Genomic DNA, 23,429 nt, shown 5'->3' with positions numbered 1-23,429 from the left:
GCGATTCATTCAAAACAACAGATTCATTTAGAAATGAAGCAGTTCACTCGGGACATTAAATCATTCATTCAAGTGATTCATTCAAATCAACAGATTCATTTAGAAATGAAGCAGTTCAATCAGGACATTAAATCATTCATTCAAGTGATTCATTCAAATCAACAGATTCATTTAGAAACGAAGCAGTTCACTCAGGACTCATTAATTATTCATTCAACTAATTTGTTCAAAATGACTGATTCATCTAGAAATCAAGCAGTTCACTTTAAACTCATTAATCATACATTGAAGCGATTCATTCAAAACAACAGATTCATTTAGAAATGAAGCAGTTCACTCAGAAGTCTTATTCATTTATTCAAGTGATTCATTCCAAATTACTGATTCATTTAGAAATGAAGCAGTTCACTCAGCACTCGTTATTCATTAATTCAAGCAATTCATTCAAATCAACAGATTCATTTAGAAATGAAGCAGTTCACTCAGGACACTTTATCATTCAATCAAGTGATTTATTTAAAACAACAGATTCATTTAGAATTGAAGCAGTTCACTCAGAACTTTTAATCATTCATTCAAGTGATTCATTCAAATCAACAGATTCACTCAAAAATGAAGCGGTTCACTCAGGACTCATTAATTATTCATTCAATCGATTCGTTCAAAGCGACTGATTCATCTAGACTTTAAGCAGTTTACTAAGGACTCAATAATCATTCATTCAAGCAATTCATTTAAAACAACAGATTCATTTAGAAATAAAGCAGTTCACTCAGGAATCATTAATAATTTATTCCAGCGGTTCATTCAAATGACTGATTCATTTAGAAATCAAGCAGTTCACTTAGGACTCATTAATCATTCATTCAAGTGATTCATTCAAAAATGACTGATTTAATAAGAAATTAAGCAGTTCCCTTAGGACTCATTAATCATTTCTTAATGTGATTCATTCAAATGACTGATTCATTTAGAAATGAAGCAGTTCACTCGAGGACTCATTAATCATTCATTAAAGTGATTCATTCTAATATTAAGTTAAAATTAAGTTCATTTACAAATTAAGATGTTCTCACAGAACTCATTAATCATTAATTCAAGTGATTCATTCAAAAGACTGATTCGTTCAGAAATGAAACAACTGACTGTTTTTGTGGATGGTTCATTGAATCGCTGACTCAAATGGTTCATTCAGAAACAGATTAATGTATGATCAGAACATTTGGAAAGCAAATGTGTTGTAGCATTATACACCTTTGATCAATTTAGTGGATCCTTACTCAATATAAAAGTAATAATTCATCATTCAATCATTTTAGTTTCAGTATTTATTACTGACCCAAGTGATTCATTGAAAAACAGATTGAATCATTTGGACAGGGAATGTGTTGTAACATTATCAACGTCACCCCTGATCAAGTTAATTCATGCCTACTGAATAAAAGTGTTAATTTTTATGCAACAAAAAAAGAGAAAAGAAATCTTTGTGTCCCTGAACGGTGCCGCTGAACGCTCAGATGAGTCTGACCCGTTAATTCAGGCTGACAGATCTGAACACAGTGAGTGAGTCTTCTGTTCCAAACACAGAGAGAGTCTTTTCACCCGTGCTGTGTTCATTGGCCGGTCGTATCCCACAATGCTCGTGTGATTTGCAGCTATCATGACATGCGTGAGGTCCTGTGAGGATGCAGAAGTGATGCGGTCACTAATAATGCTCTGGAACGGGGACAGTTCAGTCAAAAAAACTGTTCTGTCATCATTTGCAAACACAGGCAGGAACAGTTTCAGTGCACAGTTACCCGCAGTTCTGATGGGTGTTCTTATAGCAGTTTTCCTTCGGCTTAGTTCCTTACTAATCAGTGGTCGCCACAGTTGAATGAACCGGCAACTTATAAAGTGTATGTTTTATACAGCAGATGCCCTTGCAGTTGCAACCCAGTACTGGGAAACACCCACACACACTCATTCACTCACACACACACACTCCTATGTACTACACCCAATTAAGTTAATCAGTTTGGACTGTGGGGGAAACCGGAGCACTCGGAGAAAACCCATGCCAACACGGGGAGAACATGCAAACTCCACACAGAAATGACAACTGACTCAGCTGGGACTTGAACCAGTGACCTTCTTGTTGTGATGCGACAGTGCTAACCACTGAGCCACTGTGTCGCCCTATAGCAGTTTTTGACATGTGATGTTTTATATCTTGTTACTACAGTTTGTGGTTGCTAAGGTGTGGGATGTTGCTATGACAGTGTTAAGGTGTTGCTTTGTGGTTGCTAAGGAGTTCTAAGTGTTTTAGATGTTGCTATGCAGGTGTTGTTTTTTTGCATGTTGCTAAGGCAGTGTAATATGGCACATACTATGGTATGTGATTGCTAATGTGTTCTATTTAGCATGTATTTGCATGTTGCTATGACAGTGTTAAGGTGTTGCTATGTGGTTGCTTAGGAGTCCTGAGTGTTTTAAAATGTTGACATGCAGTGCTTTTTTTTGCTTTTGCATGTTGCTATGACAGTGCTAACGTGTTGCTATGTGGTTGCTAAGGAGTCCTGAGTGTTTTTTTTAGATGTTGCTACATAGTGTTTTTTTCTTTTGCATGTTGCTATGACCGTGTTAAGGTGTTGCTATGTGGTTGCTAAGGAGTCCTGGGTGTTTTAAGATATTGCTATGGAGGTGTTGTTGTCTTTTTTGCACGTTGTTAGGGCAGTTTTAAAGTGTTTCTATGTTGCTAAGGAGTCCTGAGTGTTTTTTAAGATGTCGACATGCAGTTTGTTTTGCAAGTTGCTATAACCAATGTATTACTACTCTATGTGGTTGCTAAGGAGTCCTCAGAGTTTTTCAAATGTTGCTATGGAATTTAGTTTTTGCATGTTGCTATGAGAGTGTTAGGGTATTGCTATTAGGTTTCTATGCAGCCCTGAGTGTTTTTAGCTGTTGGCTTACAGTATTTTTTTATGTTGCTATGGCAGTGTTAAGGTGTTGTTATGTGGTTATTAAGGAGTCCTGGCTGTTTTTTAGATGTTTGTATGCATTTTTGTATTTGAATGTTGCTATGACAGTGCTAAGGTGTTGCTATGTGGTTGTTAAGGAGTCCCGGGTGTTTTTAGATGTTGCTATGACAGTGTTAAGGTGTTGCTACTGTATGTGGTTGCTAAGGAGTCCTGAGTGATGTTGCTTTGCAACTGTTGTTGTCTTTTCTGAATGTTGCTATGGCAGTGTTTAAGTGTTTCTATGTTGCTAAGGAGTCCTGGGTGTTCTTTAGGAGTTTCTATGCAGTTGTTATTGTTTTTGTTTTTGTTTTTACATGTTGCCATGACAGTGTTAAGGTGTTGCTATATAGTTGCTAAAAAGGTACAAATTGTTTTTTAGATGTTGCTATGCAGTATTTTTGAGGGGATCTTACTATGACAGTGTCAGGGTGTTGTTATGCGCTTCTGATTGTTTTTTAGCAGTGTTTTTTGGGGAGATGTTGCTTTGACAGTGTTAAGGTGTTGCTATGAAGTTGTTAAGTAGTCCTGAGTTTTTTTTTTTAGATGCAGTGTTTTTTTTTTTTTTTTTTTTTTTTTAGCAGGGGTTGCTGCTATGACAGTGTCAGGGTGTTGTTATGCTGTTGCTAAGGAGTTCTGATTGTTTTTTAGATGTTGCTATGCAGTGATTTTGGGTGGAGATGTTGTTATGACAGTGTTAAGGTGTTGCTATGTGGTTGCTAAGGAACCCTGAGTGTTTTTAGATGTTGTTTTGCAGGTGTTGTTTTTCTTTTTTGCATGTTGCCATGGCAATGTTAAAGTGTCACTGTGTTGCTATGGAGTCCTGAGTGTTTTTTAGATGTTACTATGCAGTTTTGTTTTGTTTTGTTTTGTTTTTTTTGGGGGGGGGGGGGGTGCTATGACACTGTTAAGGTGTGTGGTTGCTATGTTGCTATAGGTTACTGTGAGTGTTTTTTAGATGTAGCTTTGCAGTACTTTTGAGGGGATCTTGCAATGACAGTGTCATGGTGTTGGTATGCTGTTGCTAAGGAGTTCTGATTGTTTTTTAGATATGCAGTGTTTTTTTTTGGGGGGGGGGGGGGGTTGCTATGACAATGTTAAGGTGTTACTGTGTGGTTTCTAAAGAGTCCTGAGTGTTTTTTAGATGTTGCTATGCAGTTTTCTTTGAGGGGAGGTTGCAATGACAATGTCAGGGTGTTGTTATGCTGTTGCTATTGAGTTTTGATTGTTTTTTAGATGTTGCTATGCAGTCTTTTTTTTTTGGGGGGGGGGTGTTGCTATGACAGTGTTAAGGTGTTGCTATGTGGTTGCTAAGGAGCCCTGAGTGTTTTAAGATGTTGTTTTGCAGGTGTTGTTTTTCTTTTTTGCATGTTGCTATGGCAATGTTAAAGTGTCTCTGTGTTGCTGAGGAGTCTTGAGTGCTTTTTAGATGTTGCTATGCAGTTTTTTTTGAGGGGAGATGTTGCTATGACAGTGTTAAGGTGTTACTATGTGGTTGCTTAAGAGTCCTGAGTGTTTTTTCGATGTTGCTTATTTTATTTTGTATGTTGCTATGAGAGTGTTAAGGTGTTGCTATGTTGCCAAGCAGTCCCGGGTGTTGTTTTGAGAGTTGCTATGCAGTTGTTGTCTTTTTGCATGTTACTATAGCAGTGTTAAAGTGTTTCTATGTTGCTAAGGAGTCTTGAGTGCTTTTTTAGGAGTTGCTTTGCTGTTGCTGTTGTTTCTGCTTGTTGCTATGACAGTGTTAGGGTGTTGCTAAGTGGGTAGTTGGGTATTATGGGCACTCGCAGTCGCTAAGGTATTTTAATTGTTTTATGAATGTTGCTATGTTGGCGTTTCCCTGTGAAATTTGCATGTTCTCCCCGTGTTGACGTGCTCTGGTTTTCCCTACAGTCCAAACACATGCGCCATAGGGGAATTGGGTAAGCCAAATTGTCATAGTGTATGAGTGTGAATGAGTGTGTATGGATGTTTCCCAGTGATGGGTTGCAGTTGGAAGGGCATCCGCTGTGTAAAACATATGCTGGATAAGTTGGCGGTTCATTCCACTGTGGCAACCCCAGATTACTAAAGGGACTAAGCTGAACTGAAAATGAATGACTGTTGCTATGTTATTGCTTAATCTTCTTTGATTAATTGAATGTTTGCTCTTCATTCGGAGTGTTTTTAGTCTATCGCTTGTTTAATCTTAAGTGTAGTGCCCTCATGAGTGTTTTTTTCTCATGTCGGCTGATCGCAGTAAATCACATGAGATAAGTTGCTTTCTGGCTCCTGCCGCTACGGTTACAAATGTCATGACAAAACTTGCAGTAATATGCATGGAATTGAGCGGGTCCACCGCATTCGCACAAACACACACTCTTTTGTGCACAGACTGGTTTACGAGCCGCGCTCATGAAAGGATCTGGCCTGAATGGGTGTGTTCGGGTTTTCATGACTTACAAAAATAAAAAAAGCAAGCGAAAACACTGTCATCTGTCTTGTAAAATTAGACTGTCAATGATGCAATACATTGAATACTTAACTGTCATGCATTAATTTTCGCTTATTAGCTGAAGTCAGACCTCTTCATAGCAGTCATGGGTTTACTTTAATTTGTTTGTTTTGTTTTCAGCAGGACAGAAGGAGATGGAGCCGTCGAATGGGCTGAACCGGCCGCTGGAGATCGTCCCGCACGCCGAGGTGAAGATGAAGGACAGAGGACAGTGGAGCAACAAGCTGGAGTTTGTGCTGTCTGTGGCTGGGGAAATCATCGGCTTGGGGAACGTCTGGAGATTTCCGTACCTCTGCTACAAGAATGGCGGAGGTGAGAGGCGCTCTGCTTCAATCTTGCATGCACATCAATGAATACCACAGGAATATTCATGTGCATGTGCAAAAACATATTGGCATTAATGCATGGGTTTGTATGAAGCATTACCATGGTGCACACACAAACACACATGCAAAGACATCTCATAAAACACTAAAACAAAGTATTAACATTGCTTATGGCTAATTACCGTGTTAAAAATGATCATTATTTATGCCTAAAATGTATTACAATGTTAGAAATGATCTTTGTTTATACCTAAAAAGAATTACCATGTTAAAAATGAACTTTGTTTATGTCCAAAAGCATTTACCATGTAAAAATATTATCATTGTTTATGCCTAAAAAGTATAATCATACTGAAAAATGATAATTGTTTATGCCTAAGAAGGATTTACCATGTTAAAAATTAATTATTTATGGCTAAAAAAGTATAACCATGGTAAAAATGACCATTGATTATGACTAGAAAAAGTTAAAAATGAATATTTTTAAGCCTAAAATGTATTACCATGTTAAAATAAATAAATAAATATCATTGTTATGCCTAAAAAGGAAGACCTTGTTGAAAAGTGATAATTATTTATGGCTATAAAGTATTACTATGTTAAAAATGATCAGTGTTTATGCCCAAAAAGATTTACCATGTTAAAAAAAAACAATATTATAATTTATGCATATATGAATACGAAGGATTTCCATGTTAAAAAGGATCATTGTTTATGATAAAAAAATTACAATGTTGAAAAATTAATATTATTTATGCCTAAAATCTATTATCATACTGAAAAATGATCTTCGTTTATGCCTAAAAAGTATTACTATGTTAAAAAGTATTATTATTTATGCCTAAAAAGTATTATCATACTGAAAAATTCTCATTGTTTATGGAAAAAAAGCATTACCATGCTAAAAATGATTATTATTCATGACTAAAAAAGTATTGCCATATTAAAAACAATTATTATTTATGCCAAAAAAGTATTGCCATGTTAAAAATGATTATTATTTATGCCTGAAAAGTGTTATCATACTAAAAAATGATCATTGTTTATGGGTAAAAAGTATTACCATGCTAAAAATGATTAATGTTGGTGTTGCCGCCTTTTCATATATTATTTATTTATTTATTAAAGATGATTTAAATGGCAGCACGGTGGCTCAGTGGCCGAAGGAAAATGAATGAATGTATGAATGAATAAATATGCCATGGATCTACCTTGTTTTTTTCCAGATGTGCCATGGTAATATCTCTTTTTTTCTATTTTAATGCCTGTGCTTGTAGACACGCACAATAAAAGCACTTCATGATTTAAACTAAGGAATGCCAGCACAAAGAGTGAACTCATTTATTCATTAACTCTGTGCTAGTTAATTAGCCTGCGGGTAAAAAAGGGAGTCTGTGATTATCTTATTTCATAATCTTTACATGCCACAAACCACAAATATGTGCATCAGTATATTCTTTCTGCTAAATATTTTCATATTTAAATACCCAACTAGTACCATGATGAATTAGTTTTATGCATGTAAAGTATTATTTGATGAAAAATGCTTTGTAACTTATACATTTTCTTTTGAAATAGTTATTATTGTGAAAAAATATACATTTAAAAATATAGATTATCGTAATTTTATAGAGTAAGATTTTTTAGTATTTATTTTTTATTCAAATAAACGTGTATTCATGTAATTAAATCATTGAAATATTTTTTATTAATCAAATCAAATCACTTTTATTGTCACATCATCAGCAGCATGCTATGAAGAGTGAAAAGCTTTGGTGCTGGCACGAGACAGTACAAAATACAGATGTGCAAATACAACAACAGTGCAAGATAAAACAGCATACTCCTCAAAAAAAAAAAAAAAAAACAGGACAATGTAAAATTGACAGCGATATGTACAATGAATAGGGGTCCACATAGTTGTAGAAAGTATTGTTTCAAGTATGGATTGGTTAAAGTGCAGTTCATGCTGCATATTGATGGTGTGCAGTGAGGGGTGTGGAAGGGTCTGTGTGGGGTGTGTTAAGTGTTCATCAGCCTGATAGTCTGAGGGAAGAAGCTTTCCTTCAGTCGGCTGGTGCGTGACCGGATGCTGCGGAACCGTCTGCCTGAGGGCAGCAGAGAGAAAAGACTATGGCTTGGGTGGCTGGAGTCGCTGATGCTTCTCTTGGCTTTTCTCATGCACCGCCTGGTGTAGATGTCCTGGAGGGAGGGAAGCTCACCTCCTACTACGCGTCCAGCAGTTCGCAAAATCCTTTAGGATTATTTAGTCATTTAAGTCATCAGATTTAATTTGTTCAATTTTTTTATTTAATTGTTTTTTTTATTAAAATATATTAATTTATTATTTAAATCCAGAATTGATATCTTGATAATTTTATTTTATTTAATTTTAATTTAATTTAATTTAATTTAATTTAATTTAATTTAATTTAATTTAATTTAATTTAATTTAATTTAATTAATTTAATTTAATTTAATTTAATTTAATTTTAATTTACATTTTATTTTAATTAAATATATTTACTCTATTAAAATTTATTTATATTTATGTTGCTAGTATTTTTCTAATTTATTAATAATTTTTTTGATTTATTTTTTTTCTAATCTGTCACATTTTATTCCATCATTAAAACATATATATATTTATAGTTGAAGTCAGAATTATTCACCCCCCTTTGAATTAGTTTTTCTTTTTTAAATATTTCCCAAATGATCTTTAACAGAGCAAGGAAATTTTCACAGTATGTCTGATAATATTTTTTCTTCTGGAGAAAGTCTTATTTGTTTTACTTCAAATATAATAAAAGCAGTTTTTAATTTTTTTAAAAAACATTTTAAGGACAGTTATTAGCCCCTTTAAGCTATATATTTTTTTCTATAGTCTACAGCAGAAACCATCATTATACAATAACTTGCCTAATTACCCTAACCTGCCTAGTTACCCTAATTACCCTAGTGAAGCCTTTAAATGTCACTTTAAGCTGTATAGAAGGGTCTTGAAGAATATCTAGTCTAATATTATTTACTGTCATCATGACAAAGAGAAAATAAATCAGTTATTAGAGATGAGTTATTGAAACTATTATGTTCACAAATGTGTTGAAGAAATCTATCTGTAAAAAATAAACAGGGGGGCTAATAATTCAGACTTTATATATGCACTTAACATCATATTTATTTAAATCCTTGGAAGTGAGTGAATGATGGGCTCGGGATCTGCAGTGTGTTTAGCGTTTGCCAGCTGTTTGTGAAACTGACCTGTTGATCCAGCAGTCAGCCTGATGAGAGAGTCAGCAGGTCAGGAGGTCAAAGGTCGCAGCTGTTGTTTGATCAGCCTGTGGAAACATTTCAACCTTTGCTGAAAATCCACTCAGACACTCTACTGTACTTCTCTAATGTATTAAAGGCCCTCGTAAAATTAAAATCCTGTTTTTTTATATTATCAGTATGTTCGTTTTAGAAATATCCATATTCTACTGTGGTCAAAATTCACCTTTAGAAGATATATATCTCATATAAACATTACTTTCACCTAATTAGATCAACGATTTTTTCGTGGCACCTATTTCAGTTTGTCGTCAAATCTTCTGACCAATCAAATGTTCTCTGGTGTCTGCCATGCCCCGCCCTCTTCTTCTAATTGGCTTTTCATTTAATGCACTTGAGCTCAACCACTCTTACTGGCAGAACTGTGATTAAAACAAAGTGCTATTAGCTGTTTGTAAAAGGGGAGGAGCTACACTATGCCCCACCCTCCCTTCAAGATTCCTTTGAGATAATCTCAAACATCAAATAATAAAATAGACATTTCTTAGCACTACATGGGACATTTTAGACTGACATCTTTATCCTCCTCAGGTGCTTTCTTCATCCCCTACCTGATCTTTCTGTTCACCTGCGGCATTCCTGTGTTTTTCCTGGAAATTTCTCTGGGTCAGTACACCAGTGAAGGAGGAATCACATGCTGGAGGAAGATCAGCCCGCTCTTTGAAGGTCAGAGGTCAAGAGTCTCAGTCCTCAGGCTAGGGGTGTGAAAGATTTAAAGGGATAGTTCACCCAAAAATGAAAATTTCTGCAGTCATGAACCCTTATGCATTATGTCATGACGCTTTAATGATTTGTGTTTAGGAATCGGATACGCCACGCAGGTGATCGTGGCTCTGCTGAACTTCTACTACATCATCGTGCTGGCCTGGGGAATATTTTACCTGTCCAACTCCTTCACCTGGAATTTGCCGTGGTCATCCTGCAACAACACCTGGAACACAGGTGACACTCCAGAAACACAAACAAACACAAGTTCACAACAAACACCAGTTTATAACAAACAAACATCAGTTCAGAACAAACAAACACCAGTTTATAACAAACAAACACCAGTTCAGATCAAACAAACACCAGTTCAAAACAAACAAACACCAGTTTATAACAAACAAACACAAGTTCAGATCAAACAAACACCAGTTCATAGCAAACAAACACCAGTTCAGATCTAACAAGCATCAGTTCAGATCTAACAAACACCAGTTCATAATAAACAAACACCAGTTCAGATCTAACAAGCATCAGTTCAGATCAAACAAACACCAGTTCATAATAAACAAACACCAGTTCAGATCTAACAAACACCAGTTCAAAACAAAAAACATCAGTTTATAACAATCAAACACCAGCTCATCAAACAAACATCAATTCAGGAAAAAGAGACACAAGCTCAGATCTAACATCAAACAAACATCAGTTCAGAACAAACAAACACCAGTTTATAACAAACAAACAAACAAACACCAGTTTATAACAAACAAACACCAGTTCAGATCTAACAAGTACCAGTTCAGATCAAACAAACAACATTTTTTAACAAACACCAGTTCAAATCAAACAAACACCAGTTTATAGCAAACAAACACCAGTTCAGATCTAACAAACATCAGTTCAGATCAAACAAACACCATTTTTTTAACAAATACCAGTTCAAATCAAACAAACACCAGTTTATAACAAAAAAACACCAGTTCACATCTAACAAACATCAGTTCAGGACAAACATTTGTTGAGAACAAACAAACACCACTTCAGAAAACACAAACACCAGTTCAGGTCAAACAAACACTGGTTCAGAGCAAACATGAAATAAACACCCATTCAGATCAAACAAACAAACAAACATGCACCAGCCCAGATCAAACATCGAACAAACACCAGTTCAGAACAAACAAACACCAGTTTAAATCAAACAAACACCAGTTCAGAACAAACAAACACCAGTTTAAATCAAACAAACACCAGTTCAGATCAAACAAACACCAGTTCAGATCAATCACCTACATCTTCTGCTGTTTTCCACAGAGTCCTGCATGGAATTCCAAAGACGGAATGATTCTGTTGACCAAAGTTACCTTGACAACGCCACATCACCTGTGATCGAATTCTGGGAGTACGTTTTACAAGCTTTTGATATTGTTTATTTTAATAAATAAATTATATTCTTGTTGTATAGCTATGTATTATTATCACATGCAAAATATTGTTTACACTATTTAAATGTTAAAATATTTAAAAATATACATTCCGAATGTTCAATAGTACATATTTTATATATCATATTTGCAGAAACCTACGATTTTGTTATTGATTGTTTTACAATTTTCTGTTTAATGTTGAGTTGGCACTTGCTCTTAAATACATTTTTCCGACCTTTGCAGTCAAAGTTTATGTATGATCAGAATCGAGGCTGTGATCTTGACAGTAAGCAAAATTGTGTGTGTGCAGACGGAGGGTTCTGCGCATCTCGTCTGGGATCGAGGACATCGGGACACTGCACTGGGATCTGGTTCTCTGTCTGCTGTTAGCTTGGGTTCTCTGTTATTTCTGCATCTGGAAAGGAGTCAAATCCACCGGAAAGGTAGAAGAAGAAACACTTCAGGCTTTCTGTGTCCTTCATCTCAGTTAAGCTGTACTCGCACTATGTACAGTTGCGCTGAACCGTGCTGAAGCACGCTTGTCCCCCCTCCTGTCTCCCCTGACATCCTGCACTAACATTGAATCTGTGCCTGAGCACGCTTTCGTCATCGATGATGTGCTGTTCAGTTTACCCGAAGAGAAGCGCTCTTGCTCGAGTTATGTCATTTTAGTCGTTTGATAGACAGTGGCGTGCAGTCAAATATTTCGCCGAACACTTTTGACGCTCATAAATGATCATAAAGTCCTGGTGCTGCAGGTATTAGGAGGTTTGCTGATGGTGCAGCTGTTGTGCAGTGAGGGGTTAGCATCTGTAATAAACTACGACAGTTTGTGTTCATTGAACAGTAAGAATGATTAAGAAATCCATATGAAACAGTCCCTAAAGTCACGTCTCGTCTTCAGTTTCGGGCCCAAGTGAACCGCGCACAGGTTTGAGAGTACTCACTCTTCTCAAACAAACTGGGAAACGGGGCTGGGCAAGGTTTGGATAACATGGTGTGAGTGCACCCTTATTCCGCATATTCAAGTTGTTTCTATCAACAAAAGTACATATTTGGGTTGGTTGTGAACAGTTACAAGAGATACAATGAGTTCACCAGGTTTATTGAATATATAATAACATTTTTTGTACCAAAGTAATGATTAATTGTCTATGAAATATCTTTATTATATAAACGTATTTAATATTTAGTATTAATATGGGTTATTAAAGATTTATGTTGTTTTATATGAAATAATATTTTGTTTACAAAAATAATATATAATATTATTATTAATAATATTATAAATAAAAATGTATATTAAATAATATTTCTAAATATGAAATTTAAATAAAAGCAGCAAATATTTGATGTATTAAATTTTTAATAAATAATTATTTGTTATGAATTTTTTATTTATGCATACATGAATTAGCCTTTAAAACTCTATCAGTAATAGTAATATTTTCAAAAATATATACTTATAAAATTTTTAATATGATTTTGGAATCAATGAATATTTGTTATGAATATGTTGAAAGATTTACACATTACCCTTTAAAATCTTTATATGATGATAAATAAAGAATATGCAAAAACATGAAAAATATGACTAAATAAAACATTGCTTTAACTGAAAATCTTTTTATTCTTCAGCCTTTTATTTAATAAAAAACACTGTTAGAAGTGGAAGTGTGATGTTACAAATATATCTATACATGATTTGTGAATAAATAATTGTCTGCTATCGTTAAATAGAAAAATCTCTGCTTATCTGAATCAACATCATGTATTTCAGAATTTCCCTAATCAGTGACAGTAAATAAGTATCGAAAATATTAAATGAATAATAAATAAACATCCACACACACAGTATCTTCTCGTTCAGCATCTTTTCTGTCCTCCACAGGTGGTTTATTTCACTGCTACATTTCCATACGTGATGCTGCTGATTTTGCTGATCCGAGGGGTCACGCTGCCCGGAGCTTCACGAGGAATCCAGTTCTACCTTTATCCTGATCTGGGACGCTTAGCAGATCCACAGGTACAGCAGCCGTCCTTCATCCACTCGACAGGGATAAATCATTCATTTCAAATGCACATTTAATTATTAGGGCACGAGGAGAGGGTAAACATGTAAAAACATCTAGCCTCAAGCTTCTCCATTGAAGGTTCAGTTGGCATTTCTATGTCTAGTTTGCATGTTCTCCCCGAGTTGGCGTGGGTTTTCTCCGGGTGCTCCGGTTTCCAAAGACATGCGCTATAGGGGAATTGATTAACTGAATTGGCTGTAGTGTATGTGTGTGAATGAGAGTGTATGGGTGTTTCCCGGTGATGGGTTGCAGTTGGAAAGGCAGCTGTGTAAAACATATGCTGGATAAGTTGGTGGTTCATTCCGCTGTGGAGACCCCTGATTAATAAAGAGACTAAGCCGAAAAGAAAATGAATAAATGAACTTCTCCACTGCAAAGGGGATTATTTTCTCAATGTTTAGATCGTTTTAACCATCAGATTACAGGTTTTCAGCCAAATAATATCCGTATAATCCAATATTAATATCCAACTAAGCGCTTTTAATTGATTGAATCCTCTTTAAAGTGTCAGTGCAGAGCTGCAGGTTAGTTTTGTGTCCAACATGTCCATTAAATGTCCTCCAGAACACCAGCAGATGGTTTTCTCTGAAACATGCGGTGTGTGTGTGGAGGTCAGAGGTCAGCTGATTTGTCTACCCAGGTGCCGGAGCAGGACGCTCCGCAGGGAAAGCTTGTTTTCTGTCCCGTCTTTGATTGTGTCCATCTGTGCGTTTGACCTCCTGATGCAGATCTCACATCTGTGGCACCAGAACAGACACGAAACCATGGGATTTCTGAGAACGGGACAGGACACGGCCACACAGATGTATCCCAGCATTCCTTAATGTCAGATACTAAAGCTGTTGACTTGATATTTTCACCGATGTTGATAACAAACAAAGACATCTATTTATGTGCAGATAACTAATCTAGTTAGTTTACAAATTAAGTTATGCCTATTAAAATGAAATGACAGAGTGAAACAGTATCGAACACATGAAGAAAAGGAGGAAGGAAAGCCCAGACAGCAGCTGAAATCTCTCATTAGCTCTTCCGCAAGGCTCTGCCCTTCCTCAGTGTAAATGAATATCAGCTGCTTCAGTCCAACATCTACATAAGCAGGAGGATGAAGATGGACATTTCAGCAGGACAATGATCCTAAACACAGCCAAGGAGACTCTCAAATGCTTTCGGAGGAAGAAAATCAAGCTGGAGAATGGCCCAGCCAATCACCTGATCCGAATCCAATAGAGAATTCAAAATAAAGCTCAGATTTGATAGACGACTGATTTTGATGCTCTGTCTGTTGAAGTCTGAAATATACAGTAGTACAGTACACTATGTCCATTCCCTTCTTCCTTTATTCTGTTTGTAAAACCCAGATGTATCAAAACAACGATAAAACACAGGTATATTACTTGACGTTCTGTCCAGGCGGTGTTGAAATGAGGCTATGCCTCTGGCCGCAGGCGCGTCACGTTTTGTAATTTGTGTCATAACAGTTTAAAAGCCTCGTCATCGCCCTCAGCGGAGCACGAGGTGAAATAAAGCAGAGTCTGAGTGACAGGCTAATAGGAAAACTACTGTCGGCGTGTTTTTCCCAGATCAAGTCTAAACCTGTTTCAGGCGTTTACATCGAATAAGGCGAAAGATACTGGAGCTCCTGGAATTCTGCTCGCTTTTCATCTCGTCCATTCAGTCTTATCACCTGCAGCCAAATGAGTTTGTTAAAGCTGACAACATCTGCTTTTAGAGAAGCGGCATCTAAAACAAATGACCAGTTGATCCATTTCACATCATGCTAACTTCAATTTTTTTCTCTAGCGCTTTTACAACGTAGATTGTGTCAAAGCAGCTTAACACAGAAGTTCTAGTAGTTTGAAACTGTGTCAATCCAGTCTTCAGAGTTGGAGTTCAGTGTAGTTCAGTTCAGTGTGCTTTAATATTCACTGCTGAAAGTCCAAACACTGAAGAGCAAATCCGTCGATGTGCAGCTACACAAGTCCCAAACCAAGCAAGCCAGTGGCGACAGTGGAGGAACAAACTTCACCAACTGACCAAAGTGAAGGAAAAAAAACCCTTGAGAGAAACCAGACTCAGTTGGGTAGACCCTTTCTCCTCTGGCCAAACTTCTTGTGCAGAACTCTAGGCGCTGAAAAACTGGACGTCCATCATGGAGAAGCTACAGATGTGAGAAGGTCACCAGCTGGTGTTCAGCCTGGCCCACGGGATCAATGTGAAGACTCGTCTGTCACTGGGGTCTTTCAGGAACCTCAGGAATCTCATGCTCTTCACTCCTCCATGACCACCATTGCAGCTGCTCAGGATACGGCCTGGTCCAGGATTATGGAGACCTCGGGATAATGAATAATAGACTAGCATAAATCAGCCCATCCAGTTCCGAGGCCATGGTGCTCCACTGGAAAAATGTGGTTTGCCATCTCAAGGTTGGAGGAAAGTCCGTACCACAGCTGGAGGAGTTCAAGTATCTTGGGGTTTTGTTCACGAGTGAGGGAAGGATGGAGCGTGAGATTGACAGGTGGATTGGTGCAGCAGTAATGCGGTCGATGTACCAGTCCGTTGTGGTAAAGAAGGCCAAGCTTTCAATTTACCGGTCAATCTACGTTCCTACTTTCACCTATGGTCATGAGCTTTGGGTCATGACCGAAAGGACAAGATCTCAGATACAAGCGGCCGAAATGAGTTTTCTTCGCAGGGTGGCAGGGCGCACACTATTAGACAGGGTGAGGAGCTCTGACACTCGGGAGGAGCTCGGAGTAGAGCCGCTGCTCCTCCACATCGAGAGAAGGTAGCTGAGGTGGCTCGGGCATCTGTTTCGGATGTCTCCTGGGCGCCTACCTAAGGAGGTGTTCCAGGCATGTCCCACTGGGAGGAGGCCTCAGGGAAGACCCAGGACATGCTGGAGGGACTGTGTCCCACAGTTGGCATGGGAATGCCTCGGGATCCCCAGGAGGAGCTGGAGGAAGCATCTGGGGAGAGGGGAGTCTGGGGTTCTCTCCTAAGACTGCTGCTGAAATGAATGAATGAATGAATGAATGAATGAATGAATGAATGAATGAATGAATGAATGAATGAGACTAACATAAAAGTAAGCCGTTCAAATTATAATCTCTTTATAAAGGTGTTCCCGGTTCCGGTTGCCCTAAATTATGCAGACTAACAATCCCTTAGAGGATTTGGATTTCAAAAGCATTAGTGTTTTATGTGTTTGCTAATGCAAAGAGCTGTGTCTTTAGTCGAGTTTTACACTGACAGTGTGTTTGCCTCCCGAACTGTGCTAACAGTGAAAATAAATAGAGAAAAGGGTTTGTATGATAAATAACCCTAATAATGGCGAAGATATTTGATTGATTGATTGATTATTTGTTATTTTTTAGGACTTTTATAAAAAAAATTATTTTATACTATACAGCAGCTAATATAAAATGACAATAAAATAATTATCAATAATCTTGACAATCAAAAACATATGGCAGTATGGATACGTTTACGCCATCATAATTGTAAAAAAGGAATTAAAACAAATGTGTTATGTTAATATATGTAACATATATTATCTTGTTCTTAATATGTATTATTATTTCTTAATATTATTATTTTATTAGTAGTAATATTATACTTTTAAATAATAAAATTATAAATAACAATTATAAATATAATAATAATAATATTAATATTTCTTAATATATTATTATTTTTATATATATGATTTATTTTAATATATATTATCTTGATTTAGTTTTTATTTTATCCAAAGATCGATTAAGTTATTAATTGATGGATTAATATAAGTCTAATATTGATTGATATATATGAACATATCTTATAATAAATTAAATAAAAATAAAAAAGATAGCAAAATTATGACAACCAAAAAAAAATAGGTATATAACCCTATGAACAATTTGTCATGGGAACATTTTTAAAATTAATTTTAATTTTAATTTAATTTAATTTAATTTATTTTAATATTTTATTTTCTGACAAATTTGCAGTCGTAACAATAAAAAAGTGACAAATACAAGATTTTTTTAAAACCGAAACAAGCGAGCTGCCTTAAAAAAATCCCAGACATTATTTGCTTTATTTGACTGTGCATCAGTTTATTAAAGTGTTGTTGTTGTTTTGTGTTTGTGATGTCAGGTGTGGATGGACGCCGGTACGCAGATCTTCTTCTCGTACGCCATCTGTCTGGGTTGCCTCACGGCGCTTGGAAGCTACAACAAATACAACAACAACTGCTACAGGTCAGAGAACACTGCAGAAATGATTCACTTGACTCTTTTGAATCATTTGGTTCTATTGTATTTTTAAAAGTAGAATCTCTAAAATTTGAATTTAGTGATTTATTGTTATTTAGATGTTATTGATAATTATATAAACTGTACCGAAACTAGTTCTGAGCGAAAGGAAAATATTTGTGCTCATTTCATTGAATCTCTTTGCATGCCATAGTTTAAGATTACACTATAAATAGTTGAGTTTCTCCAGATTTCCCAGAATGGAAGTTCGTAAAGTCTTGAATTTGTGAAATATGCAGCGCTGCGATTCATCAGGACTGTGTGGTTTTTCAGTCTCTGAAATCTGATCTCGTCAAAGTGCTTTCATGTTTGCAGTCGTTTCTTCATAACGCAGTGTTTTTCTGTGTTCAGGGACTCTCTGGCCCTGTGTTTCCTGAACAGCGGGACCAGTTTTGTGGCCGGTTTTGCCATTTTCTCCATCCTAGGCTTCATGTCTTACGAACAAAATGTCCCCATTTCAGAAGTGGCCGAGTCAGGTGGGTGACAGATCACTGCTACTGTTTATTTATTCAAAAATATATACATTTAATCTGGCAACATGTAATTAAAATTTTACCTAAAATATGTTCAGTACTAAAAGGCGCATGTTAGCAATGTGCTAAGCCATGCAAGCAACATACAAACACAGGTTAGCAGTATAATTTATCATGTGGCATGCTAACAGTGTTTAAAATGTATTAATGGGGTAATCATGCTAGAAACATGTTATCAAGATGCAAAAACATGCTAGCAGTTTAGTTTATCATGAAGCATGCTAACAGTGTTTTAAAATGCATTAGCAGTGAGGTATATCATGCTAGAAACATGCTGTCAACACACAAAAACATGCTAGCAGTGTAGTTTATCATGAAGCATGCTAACAGCATTTTAAATGTATTAGCAGTGAGGTGTATTATGCTAGAAACATGCTAGCAACATACAAAAACATGCTAGCAGTGTAGTTTATCATGAAGCATGCTAACAGCATTTTAAATGTATTAGCAGTGAGATTTATAATGCTGGAAACATGCTAGCAATATACAAAAACATGCTAGCAGTGTAGTTTATCATGAAGCATGCTAACAGTGTTTTAAAATGCATTAGCCGTGAGGTAGATCATGCTAGAAACATGCTATCAACACACAAAAACATGCTAGCAGTGTAGTTTATCATGAAGCATGCTAACAGTGTTTTAAAATGTCTTAGCAGTGAGGTGTATTATGCTAGAAACATGCTGTCAACACACAAAAACATGCTAGCAGTGTAGTTTATCATGAAGCATGCTAACAGTGTTTTATAATGTATTAGCAGTGAGGTATATTATGCTAGAAACATGCTGTCAACACACAAAAACATGCTAGCAGTGTAGTTTATCATGAAGCATGCTAACAGCATTTTAAATGTATTAGCAGTGAGGTGTATTATGCTAGAAACATGCTAGCAACATACAAAAACATGCTAGCAGTGTAGTTTATCATGAAGCATGCTAACAGCATTTTAAATGTATTAGCAGTGAGATTTATAATGCTGGAAACATGCTAGCAATATACAAAAACATGCTAGCAGTGTAGTTTATCATGAAGCATGCTAACAGTGTTTTAAAATGCATTAGCCGTGAGGTAGATCATGCTAGAAACATGCTATCAACACACAAAAACATGCTAGCAGTGTAGTTTATCATGAAGCATGCTAACAGTGTTTTAAAATGTCTTAGCAGTGAGGTGTATTATGCTAGAAACATGCTGTCAACACACAAAAACATGCTAGCAGTGTAGTTTATCATGAAGCATGCTAACAGTGTTTTATAATGTATTAGCAGTGAGGTATATTATGCTAGAAACATGCTGTCAACACACAAAAACATGCTAGCAGTGTAGTTTATCATGAAGCATGCTAACAGCTTAAAATGTATTACCAGTGAGGTATATCATGCTAGAAACATGTTATCAAAATACAAAAAAACTTGCTAGCATATAGTTTATGAAGCAAGCTAAAATGTTTTAAAATGCATTAGCAGTGAGGTATATCGTGCTAGAAAGATGCTGTCAACACACAAAAACATGCTAGCAGTGTAGTTTATCATGAAGCATGATAACAGTGTTTTAAAATGTATTAGCAGTGAGGTATATCATGCTAGAAACATGCTATCAACACACAAAAAACATTATTTTAATATTGTAATAATATTGGAATAAGTAATTGTAAACATGCTAGCATTGTTAAATCAGGCAACTAAATAAAAAATGCTAGCAGTATTTACAGTGTGCTATATCATGCTACTTTTGTTTTAAAGCATGCTAGCAATGTTAATGTTGTGTTCAATCATGCTACTACAGTTTTACAACATGTTAGCAGTGTTTACAGTGTGTTAAATCATACAAGTACGGTTTTAAAACATGCTTGCAGTATTAAAGTGTGTTGAATCATGCTACTAGTGTTTTAAAAGATATTAGCCGTGTTAAAACATGATAGCAGTGTGTTAAATCATGCCACTATTGTTTTAAAACATGCTAGGAGTATTAGCAGTGTGTTAAATCATACAACTAGCGTTTTAAAACATCCTAGCAGTGTGAAAACATGTTAACAGTCTGTTTAATCAATCAAGTAGCATTTTTTAAACATGCTAGCTGTGTGAAAACATGTTAGAAGTCTGTTTAATTCAGCAAGTAGTGTTTAACAACATACTAGCAGTGTTAGCAGTGTGTGAATCATGCTGCTAATGTTTTAAAACATGTTAGCGCTATTAACAGTGTGTTAAGTCATGCCAGTAGTGTTTTAAAACATGATAGCAGTGTCAAACGTGTTAACAGTGTGTCAAATCATACAGCCAGGGTTTCAAAACATGCTAGCAGTATTAGAAAGTGTTTTAAAACATGTTAGCAGTGTTAACAGTCTGTTAAATCTGGCTGCTAGTGTTTTAAATCATGCTAGCAGTGTTAAAACTTGCTAGCAATGTGTTCAATCATGTAACTAGTGTTTTCCAGCATGCTAGCAGTGTTAGCAGTATGTTAAATCTTGCTGCTAGTGTTTTAAAACATGTTAGCAGTGTGTTCAATCATGTAACTAGTGTTTTACAACATGCTAGCATTATTAGCAGTGTCTTAAATCATGCTGCTAGTGTTTTAAAATATGTTATTAGTGTTCAAGTGTTTTACAACATCCTAACAGTGTTTTAAATTTAGCTGCTAGTGTTTTAAAAAATGTTAGCAATGTGTTCAATCACGCAACTAGTATTTTCCAACATGCTAGCTGTTAGCAGTGTGTTGAATCATGCTACTGCTGTTTTAGTTTAGTTTAGTTTAGTTAGTTTAGTTTGACTTTATTAATCCCCGGAGGGAAATTCACATGTCACAGCAGAGCTCTCCATACTAAAAATAGATAAATAAGTTACATACATATAAAAACAATAATAAGATTACATTTCATACTGCACACCTTGGTTCCAAAAACAACGAGTAAACACTTGTTCATATCCAATATCTAATTCAAGTTCAGCACAATTCATCTGGTATGACTTTGGTTATACAATCTGATCACAGTTGGTAAAAAAGACTTCCTGTATCTTTCTCTGTAGCACCGGGGTTGAATTAATCTTGTACTAAAAGAGCTTGCACACGCTTGGACTGTATCATAAAGGGGATGACTATCGTGGTTCATTATACTAACAAATTTGTCCAGCATTCGCTCCTGTGCAATCTCTTCTATGGTAGGTAGTGCACCCCCCACAACAGAACCTGCCCTTTTTATGAGCTTATTCAATTTGTTTTTCTCCTTCTCCAACAGTCCCCCTCCCCAGCAGGTTACAGCATACAGAATCACAGAAGACACCACAGAGTCATAAAAAGTTTTTAACAGTGTCTGACACACACCAAAGGACCTCAGTCGTCTTAATAAATGAATGCGGCTCTGACCCTTCTTATACACCTGGATTGTGTTTTCAGACCAATCGAGCTTGTTGTTCAAATATACACCCAGGTACCTATATGACGAAACGATCTCAATTTCTGACTCTTGTATAATTACGGGCACCGTAATATGTTTTAAAACATATTAACAGTGTTAAAACATGTTAGCAGTGTGTTAAATTTTGCTACTAGTGTTTAAAACATGTTAGCAGTGTGTTAAATTCTGCTACTAGTGTTTAAAACATGTTAGCAGTGTGTTAAATTCTGCTACTAGTGTTTAAAACATGTTAGCAGTGTGTTAAATTCTGCTACTAGTGTTTAAAACATGTTAGCAGTGTGTTAAATTCTGCTACTAGTGTTTAAAACATGTTAGCAGTGTGTTAAATCATGCAACTAGTGTTTTACAACATGCTAGCAGTGTTAGCAGTGTGTTAAATTTTGCTACTAGTGTTTAAAACATGTTAGCAGTGTGTTAAATTATGCAACAAGTGTTTTACAACATGCTAGCAGTGTTAGCAGTGGGTTAAATCCTGCTTCTATTGTTTTAAAACATGCTAGCTGTGTGATAAATCAGTCTTCCTCGGGTCAGCCTCAAAGTTAGGGTTTTCTCTAGTTAAAGCTAGCACTGTGCTAATCCTCCATCGAGTGTCAGACTGTCCAGTCAGATATGTTTAGCTCTATGACTTTTGGCCCACAGACTCGCAGTGATCTCTGTCTCTGCTAATGCACACATTCGTCTGGGCTGAGCTTTGTTTATAAAAGACCTCTTTCTTTTTATGTGCCAAGGCCGGTTTAATCGATATATGTGAACCAGTTCATGTTTCCCAGATTATATACTGCTCTATATTGAATTACAAGATAACACTTAGTTAATAAGTTAATGTATTTACGGACACGAACAAACAGTGAACAAATACTTTATTATAGTATTTATCAATCTTCGTTAATAAAAAATTAAGTTGTTTGTTAGTTCTTGTTAACTCACAGTACATTAACTAATGCTAACAAGCATGAATTTAGTCACAGTACATAATATTTTAAGATGCTAGTATTCAATTTAAAGTTGAATAAAACTTTAAATTATTTAAAATTAGGTTAATTAGGCAAGTTAACAGTGGTTTGTTCTGTATACAATCGAAAACAAATATTGCTTAAGGGGGCTAATAATATAGGGCTCTATTTTAACGGTCTAGGTGCAAAGTCTAAAGCACAGGGCGCAAAAGGGTGTGTCCGAATCCACTTGTGCTATTTTTAGGACGGAAAAATACCCTCTGTGCCTCGGCGCATGGTCTAACAGGGCTGAGCTTATTCTCTAAATGAGTTCTGGGTGTATTTTGAGAATAAACCAATCAGAGTCTCATCTCTCATTCCCTTTAAGAGTCTGTTGTGTCGCGCCATGGCACATTTGCTGCTATTTACTTGGCGGACTTTGTAAGTGTGAAAAAAGAACGCTTCACTACAGAGCATCTGCAGCGTAAGGATAAAGAACGAGCCTCCTCCATTCAGCCTCTTTACTTTCTCTTTACTTTATTTTCACTCTTTACTCCTCATGTAAATAGTGTTTTCCAGCATGCTAGCAATGTTAGCAGTATGTTAAATCTTGCTGCTAGTGTTTTAAAACATGCTAGCAATGTGTTCAATCATGTAACTAGTGTTTTCCAGCATGCTAGAAGTGTTAACAGTGTGTTAAATGTTGCTGCTAGTGTTTTAAAACATGTTAGCGATGTGTTCCATCATGTAACTAGTGTTTTACAACATGCTAGCATTATTACCAGTGTCTTAAATCATGCTGCTAGTGTTTTAAAATATGTTATTAGTGCGTTCAAGTGTTTTACAACATGCTAGCAGTGTTAACAGTGTGTTACATTTAGCTGCTAGTGTTTTAAAA

The 23,429-nt window shown here is 36.1% G+C and overlaps 1 protein-coding gene and 1 long non-coding RNA gene across 3 annotated transcripts in view; both read left to right on the top strand.

Moving 5' to 3' along the window:
* Positions 1-1,460, top strand: part of LOC147837629 (uncharacterized) — a 2,541-nt gene extending 1,081 nt beyond the window's left edge. Inside the window, exons 2-3 of the long non-coding RNA XR_015526877.1 lie at positions 1-113; positions 187-1,460. The exon at positions 1-113 is cut by the window's left edge and continues 31 nt beyond it. This is a non-coding gene — a long non-coding RNA (uncharacterized LOC147837629). The remainder of the gene's footprint in view (positions 114-186) is intronic.
* The window catches only part of slc6a13 (solute carrier family 6 member 13), a 46,404-nt gene that overhangs the window by 9,713 nt on the left and 13,262 nt on the right, over positions 1-23,429 (top strand). The window contains exons 2-9 of one of the 2 annotated variants that reach the window (XM_087311525.1): positions 5,614-5,802; positions 9,678-9,812; positions 9,948-10,088; positions 11,169-11,256; positions 11,592-11,724; positions 13,173-13,307; positions 17,500-17,603; positions 18,009-18,133. In XM_087311525.1, the coding sequence (XP_087167651.1) occupies positions 5,614-5,802; positions 9,678-9,812; positions 9,948-10,088; positions 11,169-11,256; positions 11,592-11,724; positions 13,173-13,307; positions 17,500-17,603; positions 18,009-18,133 (1,050 nt within the window). Of the gene's footprint in view, positions 1-5,610; positions 5,803-9,677; positions 9,813-9,947; positions 10,089-11,168; positions 11,257-11,591; positions 11,725-13,172; positions 13,308-17,499; positions 17,604-18,008; positions 18,134-23,429 lie in introns of both variants that reach the window. The other variant, XM_087311524.1, reaches the window with a different exon arrangement.

This window comes from Danio rerio, chromosome 25 (assembly GCF_052040795.2).
Source record: "Danio rerio strain M-AB ecotype USA chromosome 25, GRCz13ab, whole genome shotgun sequence".
In the NCBI taxonomy this organism is placed as follows: domain Eukaryota; kingdom Metazoa; phylum Chordata; class Actinopteri; order Cypriniformes; family Danionidae; genus Danio; species Danio rerio.
The sequence above is the reverse complement of the archived record's forward strand: the minus strand, read 5'-3'. Positions and strand labels throughout refer to the sequence as shown.